At 36.7% G+C, this 18,755-nt stretch overlaps 1 protein-coding gene across 7 annotated transcripts in view; it reads left to right on the top strand.

Annotated features, from left to right (window-relative positions):
* The window catches only part of RFC1 (replication factor C1), a 56,638-nt gene that overhangs the window by 22,163 nt on the left and 15,720 nt on the right, over positions 1–18,755 (top strand). For 6 of the 7 annotated variants that reach the window (XM_088948939.1, XM_088948943.1, XM_088948941.1 and 3 more), the window contains exons 13-20: positions 1,035–1,088; positions 1,281–1,450; positions 5,112–5,202; positions 7,370–7,551; positions 7,658–7,697; positions 11,801–11,925; positions 18,176–18,248; positions 18,356–18,448. In XM_088948939.1, the coding sequence (XP_088805065.1) occupies positions 1,035–1,088; positions 1,281–1,450; positions 5,112–5,202; positions 7,370–7,551; positions 7,658–7,697; positions 11,801–11,925; positions 18,176–18,248; positions 18,356–18,448 (828 nt within the window). Of the gene's footprint in view, positions 1–1,034; positions 1,089–1,280; positions 1,451–5,111; positions 5,203–7,369; positions 7,552–7,657; positions 7,698–11,800; positions 11,926–17,856; positions 18,036–18,175; positions 18,249–18,355; positions 18,449–18,755 lie in introns of all 7 variants that reach the window. The other variant, XR_016100551.1, reaches the window with a different exon arrangement.

Genomic DNA, 18,755 nt, shown 5'->3' on the forward strand with positions numbered 1-18,755 from the left:
GGCCTGACATCGGTTATGTAGTCAGTGTAGTAAGTTAGTATGTGCACTCTCCCAGAACTACTCATTTCCTTGCAGTTGAGAGGATATTAGCATATTTGAAGAGGTCCCCAGGCAGAGGCATTTTGTTCAAGAAAAATGACCACATGAAGATAAAAGTATACACAGATGTTGATTGGGTTGGGTGTGTTGATGATCAAAGATCTACCTTTGGATATTGTGCCTTTGTAGGGGGTAATATGGTCTTCTAGAAGAGTAAAAAACAAAGCGTTGTCTCTCGTTCCAGTGCTGAAGCTGAATATAGGTCCATGGCAAATGATGTAGCTGAGATTATATGGTTAAGATCATTACTTGAGGAATTGGGTATTGCTTATGAGAAACCCCTAATGTTGTATTGTGATAACCAGGCTGCCATTAATATAGCCCATAATCCAGTACAACATGATAGAACTAAGCATATTGAAGTTGACCGGCATTTTATTAGAGAAAGGGTTACATCTCAAGAAGTATGCCTCCCCTACATCACTTTCGACATGCAACTTGCAGACCTTCTCACCAAGGCTGTTTCAAGAAAGAAGTTAGAAGAAGACCTATGCAAGTTGGGAATGACAAACATCTACTCCCAACTTGAGGGGGAGTGTAGGAAAGTGTGGGCCCCACATTAGTGTACTCATGTGACAGCCTGAGTTGTACTTAGATTTAATTAAATCATTGATTAGGATCATCTTTCCTAGCAGGATTAGTTTTAATCCTATTCTATCTTATCTAGGATTAGTTTTTAATTATCTTATCTTGCCATGTAAGCATTAAAGTTCTTTTACAATTGGGAAACTATGTATATAAATTCAAAGGGTGGGGTGACTGTTTTAACACAACCAACCACTCTCTTCTCCTAAAACCCTTCCATGAGTTCCTCTTCTCCATCTCTCTTCTTCTCTTTTCTTTTCTTCTCTTCTCTTCTCTTCTAATTTTCTTTTATTTACTGTTCAAATCTGTAGTCTTGTACGACTACTGAATCATTGGCTTTGAAATGATAGATGGCAAAGAGGTTATTGCAAATTGCAAACAACGAAGGACTTAAAGTTAATGAGGTACGTACCTGACTGAAATTTCTAAATTATGTCTTTGTTTTCTGTTTTGTTTCAAAGAATCTTGATGGATGCTGAGAATTTGTACATTTTCTATTTTGATGTTTACATTACACTAGAATCATTCTAGGGAACTTAATGATTTATTTGCTCATTATCTATAAATATTGAGAATATAAGTTGCTTTCCTTTCAGATTGCACTTGAAGAACTTGCAGAGAGAGTTAATGGAGATATGCGAATGGCACTAAATCAGTTGCAGTATATGAGCCTCTCAATGTCTGTTATCAAATATGATGACATAAGAAACCGTCTTCTTAACAGTGCAAAGGATGAAGACATTTCACCCTTTACTGCTGTTGATAAGTATGCTGTTTTATGCTTTATACTTCCTCTCATCCTCTGCAAGACTTCCCTGTTTTGAATATTTTTTTGCTATTTATTGCTTTTTTTTTTATTGAGGGTGGGGAGGTGTGGAGATTGTTGCATATGGATATTGATAACTGCTTGCTGTTTTTCATTAATGGAAAACTTTCGTTTTCTTTTGATTATTTATTCAATAATGTTCTCAATCTTGTATTGATTGTGTTTCTTGTGTTTCTACTTTCTAGCATGTGGATGGCTTTAATGTACATGAGATGATGTACATTAAAGCCATTACTCAATGCTGGCTTTATTGTTAGGGGTCAATGTTGATCCCAACTATCCTGGGACTTGGGAGGAGTAGACTGGATACGGTCCTAACCATTGGGCTTTGGCATTTTTAACATAAAGTGGCCACTCTCAGACTCGAACTTGCATTTTCATGCTTGCAGCTTGAGATTTTAGCATTACACCAGGTAATGTCTATTTTAAGACTAAGGCAACCTATAGGGACACTTAAGGACTATAAACCACTCGAATAACCCATAACTAATCATTCTATTAAAACTAATTTATTGTAAAGACACCAGAAACTAGAAATAGTAAATCATGATTTTACTTGGTGGTGTACATGGGTAGAATTCAGTAAATCTACCCTAGATTTGAATCCAATCCTGTTGATATTCCATCTAGAATCAGGTATCTGTTGTATTTTGATCAGATTTGGATATTATATGTCATTGATAAATCAAACTAAAAAGTTACCAAAATATTATATTTTATTAATAGAATGGATTGAAAATAACTTTCATAAAACCTAACTTATGAGTCTTTAATGGAAATATGATATGTAAACCAGCTTTATCAATGAAAATATGTTAATTTTATATAGAAATATGCATATACATATTAATATTATGGGACATGGATGTTATTGGATTGAATTGGGATGGATCCATATCTGTTCCAGTTATAAACAGATCTGATTTTATGAGATTCAAATGTGGTTTAATCGAATTATATTTTGAACTCAAATTCATATAACTGTGTATCATTGACATGCTTAATTTTACTATACATAGTAATTATGGGAATTGCTATGAATAGTAAGACCAAAAGTTACTAAAAATAATAATTTTGATTTTTTACTTAAGAATAATAAATTTCTAGAAAACTGAAACTTACCGTAATTTCTATCACATGAATGAACTAAAAATACCAAAATGTGCATAGCAAAAAAATGTAAAAAAATTCCATTGGTTCAAGAATACGGAGAATCTTGATTGTTTCTTCTAGGGATTTTTCTCTCCTTTTGTGCTTGGATTATTACCCCTTTGACCTACAGTGCAAAGGTAGTCATTGTGAAAGATCTGTCATTCTTATTATCAGTCCATGATTGCATCCTTAAGAATGGTTCTCTTTGTTCTCTAAGTTTCTTTGCAACTATTGGTAATAATGACAGTAACGTGAACTGGTGCTTATTATCTTTGTAATAGAAGTGAAGAAGCTATTGCTCAAACAATGGTATAGCTGACCAATTAAGCAAAGATCTTGTGTGGTAATAGTTTGAACTTTGGAGTTTAGTGCTCAGTTGTTGGGCTTTTGTTATTGGGGTTTGTATTTTTTTTTTTTTTTAGGATGTGTTGGATACGAGTTTGTTTGCAGAGTTCAGAGAGTAGAATTGCAAATTTGTTTGGCTATTTGGGAGTCTGGCTGGTTGTTTTCAGTCTTTTTTTTTCGATTGGAGAATCTGCATGTTTTAAGTTTGTATTTTGGGTGGGATGTAGAGGGTTTGGAGTTTGGTTTGTGGTCAAAAAGCTCCTCCCACAAATCCTTCCTTTCTCTATAACTGTAAGGCCTGTAGGTATTAACTATTAAGTCAATACCCATGTAAATCCATCATCTGCATTCTTAAACTTCAGATAAATTCAGAACCAGCCAATTAATTCTATGGATTCCACAGGCTCATTTCTCCACATAGTGACGGCCCCTGAGGTACAACAGTGCTGTGGTCCAGCTAATACTTCTAGAGCTCCACACACTTCTTATCCACCTACTGTCCATATCTGTAAGTTTAGTTTCCTTGCAAGCACACTATATCTAGTCTCTCCTTTTTTTAAAGTCCTTTATTACCCTTTTCTTGTGCTACCCAAACCTTTGACATTCCAACTAACAATCTTCATGAAAACTAAGTAAAAAACCAACCCAAGCCAGATCTGAAACTCCCAATTTTGACCTCTTTCTTCTCTCCCCCCTACCACTAAATTCTAGGTTGTCCTCCACATCTGATTTTAACCTCTCCACCTCCGACATCTTTTTCTTCCTTTTTTTAATTCCTCCTCCTTCCTTGAGTAGACTTTGACATTCTCCACCTCCTTCAAATTCAACCCCATCTTCCCAGTCACGTCAGCTATTTCTTGTTCAGTTATACCTTCATTTTCATTAACAGTTTCTGTATACCCTTCCTTTCACTTAAGTTCCTCTAAAAAACCACAAATCGATTTCCAAATCCTTAAATCCCCTCCTCCCTCCTCCCCCTTCCATCTAACCCCATTCTCTCACTCACTTAAAGAATAACAGGCAATTGTTTGGGCTGCTCAGTATCTATAATAGGTGCAAAAAGGTCACGAGTAGAAAAAATCTGAAAGACACGTGTACCTGGAGACCCTGAGGTTGCTGAGTTGTTAGAACTGCTTCTGGAAATGTGAAATGAAGTGTTCCTGGAAACCCTGAGTTTGGCTTGTAAAAATCAGAAATGGGGTAAAATGAATGAAGGAGGAAAATGCCTTCATTTCTTCATTTTAAATGGTAACATTACCAGGAACTTCAGCATTGGCATTTGATGGAGAACCCCTCACAGCCATAAGTTCTTAATATTGGCCTAGAGAATGGTCATAGCAGGGTAAATATGTTCTTTGCACCTTCCATGTGCTTCCAATCTTAGAGAGAAGTAATACCATGGTTAATGCCTTGGGGTAAGGGAAGAGATAAATAATAATGGATTATTTTGGGGACTGTCCCCCAGGGTGATCCATTGGCATAATCAATCACACGAATGGAATGGGTAGCAGATGATAGCCTATACTTCGTTGTGCTTGGCACGACTTCATTCTTTGTTCATTATCCTTTCATTATATTTAATAATATTTCTATCTGCTATGGATCAGAAAAGGGGGGAAGGGATAGATTTTATCATTTAGCAGTTTTAACTATTTAGTGTATTTTCTTGATGGTTACAATCAATAGTCAGGTGGAGGGGTTACATACGATTTTGCTGGTTTGGTGGATTATTTGCCTAATATTTTCCTAAATTTTTTTCATTTATTTCTTCATTGCTTAGTTCCTTTAGTTTTTTGTTCACAAGGTAAATGAATATGAACTTGGAAGCATCCTTTCTTAAGAAGCTAGGAATGGTGCTTTTCTTCTTTATTTTGTATACCTTTATACATTCTTTAATTCTGTCATGGTCCTCATTGCTTTGTCCAAGAGGTGGTTAGTAACAGTTGAAGTAAGATAAATGTGCATAGGTGCTTTATGTATTTCATCTTAATTTGTTTTGATCCTGGTTGGTGTATAACAAGGTTGAGTGTAGGAAAGTGTTAGGTCTATTTGTGATGTTTCTGAACTACTTATAATTTTATTCTTGTATTTCCCATGATTGCAGGCTATTTGGTTTTAATGGGGGGAAGTTGAGAATGGATGAGAGAATTGACTTGAGCATGAGCGACCCTGATCTAGTCCCTCTTATTATTCAGGTTTCTCTTCAGGCCTAGGAACTTGTATTTTGTATACTTACTATTTCAGTTTTGTTGCTTTTGCTTACTAACATACAATGCCAAAAATTGCTGATGGAGAAGGTGCAACAATTAATTTACAGAGTAAAACAACAAAACTAATTAAAGGCCCATTTGGTTCCCCATAATAGGTGACTGGAATCGGAATTGGAATGTCCAAACTGTTTGTTTGGACAGAATGGAGTTCCGGTTCCCATTCTTGGTGGAATGGGATTCCATCATATGGGGAGTGGCTATTCTAGGCTCCCCCCTTGGGAATGGGATTCCCATTCTAGACTGCTGTTAAATCATTTGTTTCTCTTCCCACTGAATAGTGCTGTTATATCAATTTGATTGGGTCTAATTCCCTCAAAATGAGAGCTTTTTCTTGGGAGGTCTTTTATTGGAAAAATAAACGCTTAGGATATGATGTGGAGAAGAAGGGCCTCGGTGCTGCCTCTTGCCTCACGTTTGTGTCTTCTGTTTAGAGAACAGGAATTCGACCCCTCCTGCATATTTGCTTTTAGTATTTGGAGTTGTTTCTTTACTTTGTTTGGCTGCAGATGGAGTCCCCCTTGGGTGCTAGTAGAAATCTTTTGTCCAAGCTCCTATGATCCACCAAATAGAAGAGGTTGTCCCCCGCCCCCCCCCCCCCCCCCCCCCCCCCCCCCAAAAAAAAAAAAATAAATAATAATAATAAATAAATAAATAAATAAAACAGAGGAAAGAAGATTCTATGGGGATGCACGGTGGGTTACCACCAGATGGTGCATTTGGTTGGAGAGATATAATAGACTATTCAATGATAAACATAATGCTATTTGAAATCTTCAAAGACTATTTTTCAGATGTTATCCTTAGAAATTGGCAGCAAATTACAACCTCTTCATTCTCAAAGATGAACCAGAGGTGCATTTGGGATAGTCTGCAACATAACCGGATGAAATTGAATTTGTATGGGTGTAGTAGAGCAACCTGGGTCCCTCTAATATTGGGGGAGTGTTGAGAAATGAAAAATGGTCTATTCTTGGAATACATTCAGTCCCATTAGGAGTGGGAGGCTCAATCACAGAAGAGATGATAACAATTCTAACTGGATTAAGACTGGCTAAACAAGCCAACTTCAGGAATATATTAATAGAATGTGACTCCAAGGTGGCCATAGATTGGTTGAAAGGTGATAAGACAGGGTATGATGATTCAGATGTGTCCTCAGAGAGATTCAGCTTTTAGTGTCAGAAATGAACTGCTCAATAGTGTAGACTCCTAGATCTGCAAATGTCTTGGCTGATGGTCTAGCCAAGCTTTGGGGGTAATAGGACCAATCTGTTCTTGGGGCTGGTTATCTGCACAATGTATATTGATTGTAATGCTCTCTACATTTTATTTAATGAAATCTTCGTTCAGTTGCTGATAAAATATAATAATATTGGTGATGATGTTGATGATTTCAGATAATTGTCCTAACCCATTTTCTCATGGGCAGAATGAACATTGCTTTTCCATTATCGTGCTTTTATTAAAATTTGTTTGAGGACTGACTACTCTTCCATGTCTTCCATTAACAGAGGACTTGTTTACCCACAAGTATTTGTCACTTTCTTGTGTAATTAGATTTTTTTTTGACTAAGCTTCTCACTGAAATGAGATTAAATATTGGGAATGACATTTATTTAAGTGCCAATTTTTGAACAATGGATGTGGCTTTAAACAGAACGGAATGGAAAAACAGGATTCATGTAGCCAACCCTGTATATTTGGGATAAAGCTTGGATGATGGTGATGAGATCATAATTGCCTGGAGTATAGCATTTTTTTCTTCCATGATTTGTGATTCTAATAGGTTCGTTAATAATGCACAGACAAAATTATGAGATAACTTCACTTGTTTTGCTGTATTTGAACAGACTTCATGTTCAGTGCTTATTGTAGACCATGTTTTATATCTAGATATGTTTTTTACTTGCATAGCTCCATGTTTTACCACCAAAAATGGGATGAAGCCTTCAATAATGAATTTGTGCATTGTATGACTCTAAGAAGAAAGAAGGAAAACTTTAAAACTTGAGTACTGTCTTGATAGAAAAATAATATAAAAATAGCTAGCCACTTAAACTATTTGGGGTTTCCTATTTTTACTATGTTTCAGGAAAATTACATCAATTATGTACCTAGCTTTGCTGGTAAGGATGATAATGGGATCAAAAGAATGAACTTACTTGCACGTGCTGCGGAGTCTATTGCAGATGGCGATATAATCAATGTTCAAATTAGAAGATATCGACAGTGGCAACTCTCCCAAACTAGCTCCTTTGCATCTTGCATAATCCCGTATGTTCACTGTGTTCCACACTGAATGATGTTATTCTGTGTGTGTGTGTGTGTGTGTTTTCTTTTAAATTCATCTCATATATTTGATTTGGTTTATTTTAATTAGTGCTGCTTTGCTGCATGGGAGAAGAGAGACCCTTGAACAGGTAATGGATGCCTTATGTCTTGTAAGATTTTAAAACTATATTTACTATCAGGTGAAAGATGTTCATCCTTGAGCAATTTGTATGCCTTAGTGACAAGTAGTTGATCCAATACCAATATTTTCTACTTGTTCTCTGCTTCCATTTAACAGGTTGAAATGCTAATTGGAAATTTATATTACCACTTCAAAGAGATTTCTGTTTATAGCTTGTGATTGTTGCATAACATTTTTATCTAGCCTTTTTGGTGTAACTTGAATTTAGTATATCAGGTTGCTTATTGAATAATTTGAGGAAGAACTCTAATGACCCAGGAAACTACCAAGTGACATTGTGGTTGGCTGCTCAAAAGGGGTGTTCGGCCTTAAGTGGTTCATATCACTTGATGAAGACTTCCAAAAATTTTGAGATAGGGTCAATGTGAACCACAAAAGTTCACAAGTGGTTATCTGGCTGATCATTGGGATTGGCCACATCATTTGTTAACATGTCAAAAGCTGGGCAAATTGTTCAGAGAATGAAGATGCTAGGTTGGGATTTGGTTGAATATGTTTCTCCACTGCTTCTTAGATTGAATACTCATTTGTGATTTATTATATGCAACTTTGTTGCACTGTACTCTAATATCTGATGTGTATATAAAGGGGAAATTTTGGGTCTTTTATATTGGGGAATCAAATTCAGGAATTTTTGTCTTCATGGGCAAAAAACTGAGATACTGAATGAGGTTGAAATTGGGTATGTTCTGTTGAGTTGAAGGTGCCTTCCTCAGTTCCTCTGAACAGTAGATTGCAAAGATTACATGGTAACTCTGTAACTGAATTCTGTATTAAGGCCAACTATACCAATTGGTTTGCCCTATTTTACCATATAATATATATATATATATATATATATTTCTAAATGAAGCCTGGATATTTCATTTTATTGACCCTTTTGGCTACGGCACATTCTTTTTGGTTGTCTATCTCTTTAGGCTAAAGTTGATTCCAATTCATGAAGTTCTCTGCTATGTTATGAAGTGTTTTCATTCTCCACTCCATAACAAAATGTTTCAATTGACATCATGCTTGCAAAAAATCTGAAAATAAACTAAAAGAAATGAAGAGCAAGAAGGAGTTTAGAAGAAGAAAGAAGAGAATGGAAGAAAGAAGAGAGCTAATCGATCCTCTCGTCAGTCTCCTAAAGCACTTTTATTAGATCTAATTGTAATTTAGATACAATTACAAGGATTTCCTTGGTAGGATGGATAGCTCAATAAAGATAATAAAAATGCAAAACAAGGCTCATAATTAAGGCCCACTAATAAAACACAAATACCACTAAAATAAAAGAAAAGATCTAACACCCATCCGGTTTTGACCTAGTATCTCTACACTCCCCCTCAAGTTGAGCTTAGATGCCTATCATGCCCAGCTTGCTTACATAGTGTTGCAGCTTTTCCATTGAAACACCTTTAGTTAGAACATCCACCAGCTCTTCCTTTGAGGCAATGAAAGGAAGACAAACTTGTCCTGATGCCACTTTCTCTCATGTGAAATGTCTGTCTACCTCAATACGCTTTGTTCAGTCATGCTGTTGCTTGTGAGCAATGTTAATAGCAACCTGATTATCACAATATAACACTAGGGGCTTATCATAAGCAATGCTCATCTCCTCTATAAGTGACCTGAATTATAACAACTTTGAAACCCCATGGGCCATAGCCCTATATTCCACCTCTGCTTTAGATCTAGCTACCACACATTGCTTCTTCTCCAAGAGATAATATTCCCTGCTACCATGGCACTATAACTAGTTCGAGATGTTTTGTCATCTATACTACCAGCTCATTAACATTTGTATAAGCCTCTAACGTCATGTACCTATGCTTGGAGAAGAGAATGTTTTTTTCCTGGAGTTCCCTTTAAGTAACACAAAACCTTCTCTACAACAGTCATATGGCATGCATAAATTGACTAATCACACTGACATCATATGAAATGTTTGGTCGTGTTCTTTGAATGAAGCAATTGGCCTTGGGAGTGGGGATCACTTTCCAAGACCGAGATTGAAGAGCGGTAAAAATGATCAATCTATTTAAAAAGATATTGAAAAGCGGTAAAAATGATCTTGGGCCCAGTTTTCTAAGGGCAATTAAAGGAAGAGTAGCCAAGTTTAAACAAAGAAGCAAAAAAAAAGGAGTTATTCCTAGGAGTCAAAGAGGCAAGACAGATGATTGGGTTTTGGTGATTACGAAGTTAGGGAGTTTTGGAAAGAAGAGTGTGAACGTTGCCGAGTCTGATCAAGGGGTGAAGAAAAGTGGAAGACTAGAGAAGGAAAGGAAAAAGCACGAAAGGCATTCAGCTACGACCATCAGTTTTGGGTCTTTTGTGGTAAAGATTCCCTTTGTTCCGCCGCAAGTGACCGGTTTGTCTGCCACTCCAAACTGGTCTCCATCAGATCAATCTCCTGCCAAGGAGATTTCAGCATTGATAAGTATATGACTGAGGGCTTCTCCCCATCTTAGATTATTCATATCATTCTTTAGTTTGTAGGCCCTAGCAACATTTAACTTTTGAGAATAGGTCTTTGTAATCCTGTCCCACACCTCCTTTGCAGTATCCATCCATGAGTAGTGCTTGTTGATATGAGGTTGCATGGATTCACTAACCATCCTACAACTTTGTAGTTTTCTTGCATCCACCTCTCATAGGCAGGGTTATCCTCCTTTGGTTTCTTCTTACTCCTAGTGATGTACCCCCATTTCCCTCTACTACAAAGTACAAACATGGAGCTTTATTGACTGAGACCATGGTAGATAATTGGTTCCATCTAACTTCATTATGGTTACTACTCCTAACAAGGTCTCCACAGACCCTCCCTAGCCAAACCCAAGTTGTTTCGTCTCACCTTCAGTTTGTTCCATTGGCTAAATGGAAACAAACGAAAATAAAAATAGGGGGATACTAGTCAAGAACCACTGATCTGAAGTCAAAACTACTATTGGATGACCCCAAACTAGGGTTTCACAGAACCTGGCTATCCGGGAGAAAGAGAGAAAGTGTATCTGCCCCTACCAAGAACTTCAGAACCCTTTCATAGCCTAAGTGTATCCCCAAGTTCCATCTTCAAACTATCTCTAGACCCCTTAGTTCAATTACTCTAGTTAGCTAGGCTTTTTAGGAAAATCTCCAAGAACCTGTCTTGGGCCTCAAACTAAGGCTGTATTGTTCTCCAAAAAGCTCCCCCAACTAGGTTGTACAATTTATCAATCAATCAGCCAACCAGTTCTCCACACACACACTGTGTATGGGCCTAAAGGAAGAAACTGAAGAAGGTGGGAACCTGCTCTGATACTAAGTTGTAAATCACACCTGCAATAAAAAGGGAGGAAGAACATTTATCAAAAAAAAAAAGGGGGGGAGGAAGAAGAAGAAAGAAGAGAATGGAAGAAAGAGGAAGAAGGAAGAGAGTTAATCGATTGTTTGTTCCTTTCTTCAGTCCCCTAAGCACTTTGATTATATCTAATTGTAATTTAGATACAATTACAAGGATGTCCGTAGTAGGGTGGCCAGCTCAATAAAGATAATAAGAATGCAAAACAAGGCCCATAATTAAGGCCCACTAATGAAACATAAACACCACTAAAAGAAAAAAAAGAACTAAGGCCCATTCAGCTCAGTATCTCTACAATTTCCCATTGCTCTCCATACACATATTATATATGATTAGTTTCTACCTGCCAGAGTTTAGTTTGGTTTTTCTGTGCTCAGGAGAATATCAGGTAAGTATAGTCTTTGTTTTGGCAGGTATTAGCTTTCCTGTAATGTTAGGCTATCAACCTGAAAGAAGGTTTATGATTTAATACATTATTGACACTAAAGAGGTTAAGGATTTTGAGCAAACTAGCGTTTTAACTTTTATGACTTAGTTTTGGATCATATTGATGAATCTTATGATAAAGATATGAATTGATATGACAATAATTAGGACGTTTGGGATGGGAAATCTATTATTTTGTTTGGTTATCACAACTTTATTGATGAAAAAGAGAATCTAATTCTGAAGTTCTATATGGTTTTAAATTTGTTCGTTAATGTTAAAAGCCTACTTCAATTTTGCAGGGGGAGCGCAATTTTAATAGATTTGGTGGGTGGCTTGGAAAGAACTCTACAGTGGGAAAAAATTTGAGGCTTTTGGAAGATGTGCATGCTCATCTTCTTGCTTCTCGTGAATACAATTCTGATAGGTATGCCAGTAGTTTGCATATGAAGTTAGTGAATACAATTCTGTCTAGGTTTATGATCTAAGATTTAACGTTTTAAAATGCACTCAAGTTGATGTTTTATAAACTTATACTCTGCCTGGGAATTGGTCCTATAGATGTTATCAATGTGTTTGCTGCCTGTTGTAACTTGTAAGCAACACTTAGAGTTTAGCTATACCATGTAATTGATACTATTTTGTCTTCATTAAGTGCTGAGAATGGTTTAAGCAAGCTTGTGGACCTTAGGATGTTTCATATCTGGCAATCATGTGTATAATTCTGGATAATGTAATGAGTTTTCAATCTAAAAAGAAACTCACACATTTTTGAGAACGAGGCATGCATTGAGTAGTTGCTGGGGAAGGCATTGGACAAACTTATTTCGTGGATATTGATTCACAAAGAATTCAAAGGAGTCACATATAGTTCTATTTTGGATTTTGATTATATGTTCATAGATCATTAGACAGGCAGTGTTTTCAATGGATAGATTCAAAGCACCTAGTTGGGGTGTTTTGGATTTTGATTTACAATGGCTTTTTATCAGGACCGTTGGGATGTGGTTAAAGAAGAACTTGTTGGGGTGTTTCAGGAATTTGCAGATAAAAAAATGGTGAGCCCTGGAATTAATGCTACTTTCTTAGCCCCATAGTTGTCAAGGCGTCGCCTAGGTGACTAGGCACCCTTGGCTGGGCGCCTCGCCCAAATGCCTTGACTTTTAGCAACTAGGTGCCCTTCTAGGTGACTAGGCGCCCGCCTAGGCGACTAAGTGCCTGCCTAGGCGACAAAAATGACAAGGCGGGCACTTTTTATAATGTCATTTATATTGATGTATCTTATTAATGTATGTGTTAATACATTTTATTATATGCCATATATATCAATTATATATATGTTTTAATGTTTTACTATTGAAATTTAAAAGATCAAAGGGTTTTGAGGAGAGAAAAAGAAAGAAAGAAAGAAAGAAGGAAAGAAAGAAAAGAAAGAAAGAAAAGAAAGAGGAAAGAAAGAATAGAATAATAAAGTTCTTTTTATCTATTCTCTCTCTCTAATTAAATAAAATAGAAACTCCATCCTTGTTTTTTTTTCTATTTTACTTTCTATCTTGAATATTTATCACATAAAGTTAATAACCTTCTTTAGCTGCTAATTAATATGAATTTGCTCCATTAAATACTTATTATAGTAGTATTATTTTTGAAAATAATGAAATTGATACATGTAAAAGATTTTTATCTTTTAGATGTGATGATTTGCCACATTTTTAGAGGAAATTTAATGTTCATAATAAAGAGAATTGTTATTTTTTCAATTAACATACCTGCTGAATCGTATATAAAACTAGAAAACTAGCCAAAAGTCAGTTTTTTATATTATAAAACTTTTATCACCTAGACGCCTTGAAAACTATGCTTAGCCCTTATCCCAAAGAAGGCAGGTGCAAAGGACCCTAAGGATTTTAGGTCGATTAGTCTGGTGACAAGTATCTATAAAATCCTTGCTAAAGTACTGTCATTGAGAATTCAAGTAGTACTACCCTCCATCATCAGTCAAGCACAAGGTTCTTTCATGCAGGGAAGGCAAATAACGGATCAGATCTTATTAGCAAATGAGTGTGTGGAGGACATGAGAAAGTCGGGGACTCAAGGTTTTATATGTAAGCTAGATTTAGAGAAGGCTTATGATCTTGTGGATTGGAGTTTTTTACTAGAGGTCCTAGGGTGTTGTGGTTTTGGAGCTAGATGGTGCAACTGGGTAAAGGGTTGTATTAGCTCCTGCCATTACTCAGTCTTGGTTAATGGGGTAGTCAAAGATTTTTTCTTAGCTTGTAGAGGCCTTAGACAATGTGACCCTCTCTCCCCGTTTCTTTTCACCCTAGTTACAGATGTCTTTAGTAGATTAATCTCTAAGGCAGATAGGGAAGAGGAAGTGAGAGGTTGGAGGATTGAAAGGAACATTGCCCGGGTAACCCACCTGCAGTTTGCCGATGATTTCATAATATTTTGTGAAGGGGGTGACGGGCGAGAAGTGAGGAATCTCAAAGCATTGTTACAACACTTTGAGAATGTCTCCAATTTGAAGATAGACCTGGAGAGTTGTGTGGTAAGTGTTAATTTGAATGAGAGGACTCTTCAGTCTATGGAAGATTGTTTAGGTTGTCCCATTTCTTCTTGGCCCTTGCAGTATCTAGGTCTCCCTCTAGGGGCAAAGGAGAGTAGATTTTGGACCCCAGTTTTGGAAAGGTTTGAGAAAAGATTGGCTTCTTGGAAAAAGAACTACATCTCTATAGGGGGCAGAGTGACTTTATTGAGAGCTACCCTAGCAAATCTACCGGTCTATTTTCTCTCTATCTTTAGGATTCCTATTAGAGAGGCTAAGAAGTTGGAGAGGATAATGAGATCTTTTCTGTGGGAGCCTGGGGAGGAAAAGAAAGATCACCTAATCAAACGGGAAATAGTTTGTAGGAGTAAAGAGGAGGGTGGGCTGGGATTAGGAAGGTTTGCTCTAAAGAATAAAGCTCTTTTAGAAAAATGGTTGTAGAGGTGGCCTAGAGAAAGGGAGAGGTTGTGGCATGAAGTGATAGCTAGTATACATGGCAGACGGGAAAATGGATGGGATGTGGGTGTATCACGTCAAGCTACGTTGGCATCTCCTTGGAAAGCAATTCAGAGTGTCCTCCCTCAGTTTCTCAACTTGGTCAGGTATGATGTCAATTCTGGTGACTCTGTTTTATTTTGGGAAGATACTTGGGTGGGTACTGTTGTCCTTAAGGATAGGTTCCCGACTCTCTATTCTCTTTCCCTTTACAAGGAAAAAGCTATCTCTCATTTTCTTCCATCTCTTACTTCACCCTCATCCTTAAGCTGGGACTTTGGCTTTAGGAGAGGTTTGAGGGATGTTGAACTTAGTAGTGCTTCAGAATTGTTGTCTCTTCTTGGCAGTGTCTTTCTGGACCCTCTTAGTTCGGATGTGAGACTATGGTCCCCTCATTCAAAAGGTTTTTTCACTTGTACTTCCTTTTTTAAGTCCCTTTGCTCTTCCATGGGACTGTTGGGTTTTCCAACCAAGGAGATTTGGTTTAGACCTGTTCCTCCTAAAATTGTTATTTTCTGCTTGGAGGTGTTTTATAGAAAGATCAATACTTTGGACTGCTTGCAGAAGAAAAGGCCTTTCATGTGCTTGTCCCCTAACTGGTGTGTACTTTGTAGGGTTAGTGGTGAGGATTGCTCCCACCTACTTGTATATTGTTCCTTTTCTAGTGCTATTTGGAGTTGGATTTTTTCTTTGTTTGGGTGCAAGTGGAATCTGTCCACAGAATTAAGTTAGCTGTTCGATCCTTCTTTTTTTGTGTGGCCTACAAAAAAAAGGAAAAATGATGTGCAGATGTATTAGAGCAGCCGCCTTGTGGACAATCTGGGAAGAAAGGAATGCAAGGGTATTCAAAGAAAAGGAAAGAAGCATTCAGACTGTTGAGGATTGTATCTTGACTAGGGCCATTCATTGGTTAAGAACTATGGACTTCTTTCATACGTTTTCCTTTGATGATATTTGGAGAAACTGGAAAGCGGTGGCCAATAATCATACGAGGAAGGACAAGGAATGTGCAGCGTGGAAGCCTCCACCTGAACGTTGGGCAAAGCTGAACTTCGATGGTAGCAGCCAAAGAAATCCAGGCCCTTCGGGGATAGGAGGGGTGCTGAGAGATAAGGAGAGCAACATTTTAGCTTTTTTTTCAGGCCCTGTGGGAATAGGAGACTCAAATAAAGCAGAGATTTTAGCAGCTGTACAAGGTATTCAGATTGCAGAACAATTAGGAGTTCAACACTTGGTAGTTGAAGGAGACTCCAAAATTGTTGTGGGATGGCTGATAGAGCCAGCTTCAGCTATGTAACTGGCTCAGAAGAAATATGACAGTTACCTCTCTTTGGGTGGAAAGATCAGCAAATACCTTAGCTGATGGGCTAGCTAAGCAAGGGACTTCAAGGGATCATTTATTTTGGGCTGCTATGTAATTTTATTTCTGTTTATTCCTGTTTTAATTTGATGTAATACTTTGTTAGAAGAGGTAACAGCTCGTGCCTCTTCATAGGTTTCCTGTATTGACTTAATTTCTGGATTAACAAATTATCTTCATTCATAAAAAAAAATGAAAATATACTTTAACGTTCTCAAATAAAAAAATTGTAAAACCAAGCAAAATATTATGCACTCTGACATTTTAATAAATCTTATAACCATTTGGCACACAACTATAGGAGTTTAGTCACATAGAATGTAACCATACATTGCTACTACTCGTAGATGAATCAGTCCTCATGGCTGCACTGCACCACAGAAAAGGGTTTGCTTGAACCAACAACTTCACATCACTTCTGGACACTACACCTCCTGCGCGCCAAGCCCTCTTTGAACCTTCAAATAGAGGATCTTCCCATGAATTTAAGCACCACAACAAGGTCACTCAGTGTGATCATCAATACTTATTGGTATGATGTTTTTCTCAGGCCTTAGAAGAAAAGCAAAGGATAAAGATTAAAATATGGTGTTTTGAAGTTTATGTGGTGGGAGAAAGGAAGACAGAATTCTGGTGTGATCCGATGTGAGGGAAATGTTAGACTTCCTCCTTGTCCAGTCAGCTACTATAAATAGGTATTTATATTAAGTGCATAAAGTCTAATCTTCTCCCTATGTAAGTTGGGACAGATCTATATTAGATAAACATAATAAACAACTACTTTTCTGACAAGACATAATAAACATATGGGACGGAACATGACTACATAGCAAAACATATAGCAGTAACTTAATTGACATAATCCCCTCACTTTAACATCCTCACATTCTCAACAAGTACAATCTTCCTTTTTACCATCATCATTTTGAAGATTATAGTTGCCTGGTTAGTTCTGCAAATGTGAAGATTTTTCCCTCATTTTGAATGCTGACAATCAGTGTTGCATTGGACTTGGATGTGGGTGTTAGAATCTGACATGTGTCCATGAGTCTGATTTGGTGAACCCATAGGATATGGGACACATCTCACATAAATAATATTTTATATTTTTATTACACATTAAAAATTATGAGATTTTGATATTATTTTTAAAATCCATAGAACTTTAAATGCATGCCAATATAAATAGTTAAATTTCTTTTACCATTTTACAATTGACAAGTTAAACTCTCAGCCTTTGCCTACTTGCCATATGGTCACAGTAGCTTTTCATTATTTTCCTAATTTCGATGTTGATGGAAATGATTCAATAAACAATGGCTCATAAGCATAGTTGTCAAGGCTTTTAGGTGATTCTGGGTGACACTAGGGAACCTAGTAACCTAGGCAATGAGACTTTTATATAATAAGGAGCTAACTTTTGGCTAGTTCTGTAGTTTTGTATATCATTCAGCATACATATTGATTGAAAAAATAGAAATTCTATTTAGTAAGAACATTAAATTTCTTCTCAAAACGTGGAAAATCATCATATATAATAAAAGATAAACATATTGTAAATATATAAGGTTCAATGTTTTCAAAAATAATACTAATATAATAAGTATTTAATGAAGCGAATTCATTTCAAATAGGCACTAAAGAAAGCTAACTTTGCAAGATAAAAATTCAATATGGAAAGTATGAGAGACAAATAACAAGGATGGGGTTGCTGCTTTATTTAATGTGTGTGCGACATGGCGACATTGAATGATATTATAATAAGATGTTTGCCTTATCATTTTTGTTGGATAGGTAGGCACCTTATTGCATAGGAAGGTTGCCTTGAAGTCAAGGTATTTAGGGAAGGCACCCTGCCAAGGGTGCCTTGTTGTCTATGCGACACTCTAACAACTACAAAATTCATAAGTTGTGTCCATTGGAAATTTATAAAATAGTAGTGTTTTATTGGACAGCTTAAATTTCTGGACCAATGTAACATGGAGGTGCTTAAAGTGAAGATTTGTAAGAATCGACACATCGGACATTTTGAAAAATCTGCTTGATTCACATTGTAGCTGAGTTCAACACAGTTTGGAGAGTTGGAGACAAGTTGACTCGTGGATATAAGTTGACTTGTGAGTCCCCTCCAAAGGTTGGGCGTCCAAGCAATGCTGCTGAAAATAGAATTTGCTAAGATCCATGGTGCAGAGAATTATACTTTGCCCCATTGATCAATTATTTGGATATTTTTCCTTTTTGTAGATGATTAATGTGCTGTACCAAATTTTATAGGGAAACCTTGCGAGTTGATTACTTCACTCTTCTTCTGAAACGATTAACTGAGCCTCTTCGGACACTCTCTAAGGTTGGAATTACCTCTGTTGTGGTTTATTTAGTGATTAAAATTTGAACAGCGAACACATATCATATATGTATGGGTGAAATTAATAATTATTGGTGAAATATTACCAGGATGAAGCAGTTCAGAATGTTGTTGAGTTAATGGATGCTTACTCTATAAATCAGGACGACTTTGACACAATCATGGAGTTATCAAAGTTCCAGGTATTACTTTTTTATTGTACATGTCAATATAATTTTATTCACTAACTACCATTTTGTCTTCTCTATTCTTCCTTTTTTTAATGGATTAAACAACCTATGGGTTAACTAAACCCAAACATTACATCAAGCAATGAAAGGTCTAACCAATTCGGAGGAGTGTTCCTCCACTCCATGTGACTAACCTCTCTTGCTGATCTATCCTTTGCGCAGCTATATTACATTGTCGTTTAACATAACTGAAATTAATAAAATTCAACTTCACAACAAAGCTTTTTATATCATTGAACAGGTATATGGAACACTGAGT

This window comes from Nelumbo lutea, chromosome 6 (genome assembly GCF_056320005.1).
Source record: "Nelumbo lutea isolate HS-2025 chromosome 6, American lotus-T2T, whole genome shotgun sequence".
Classification (NCBI taxonomy): Eukaryota; Viridiplantae; Streptophyta; class Magnoliopsida; order Proteales; family Nelumbonaceae; genus Nelumbo; species Nelumbo lutea.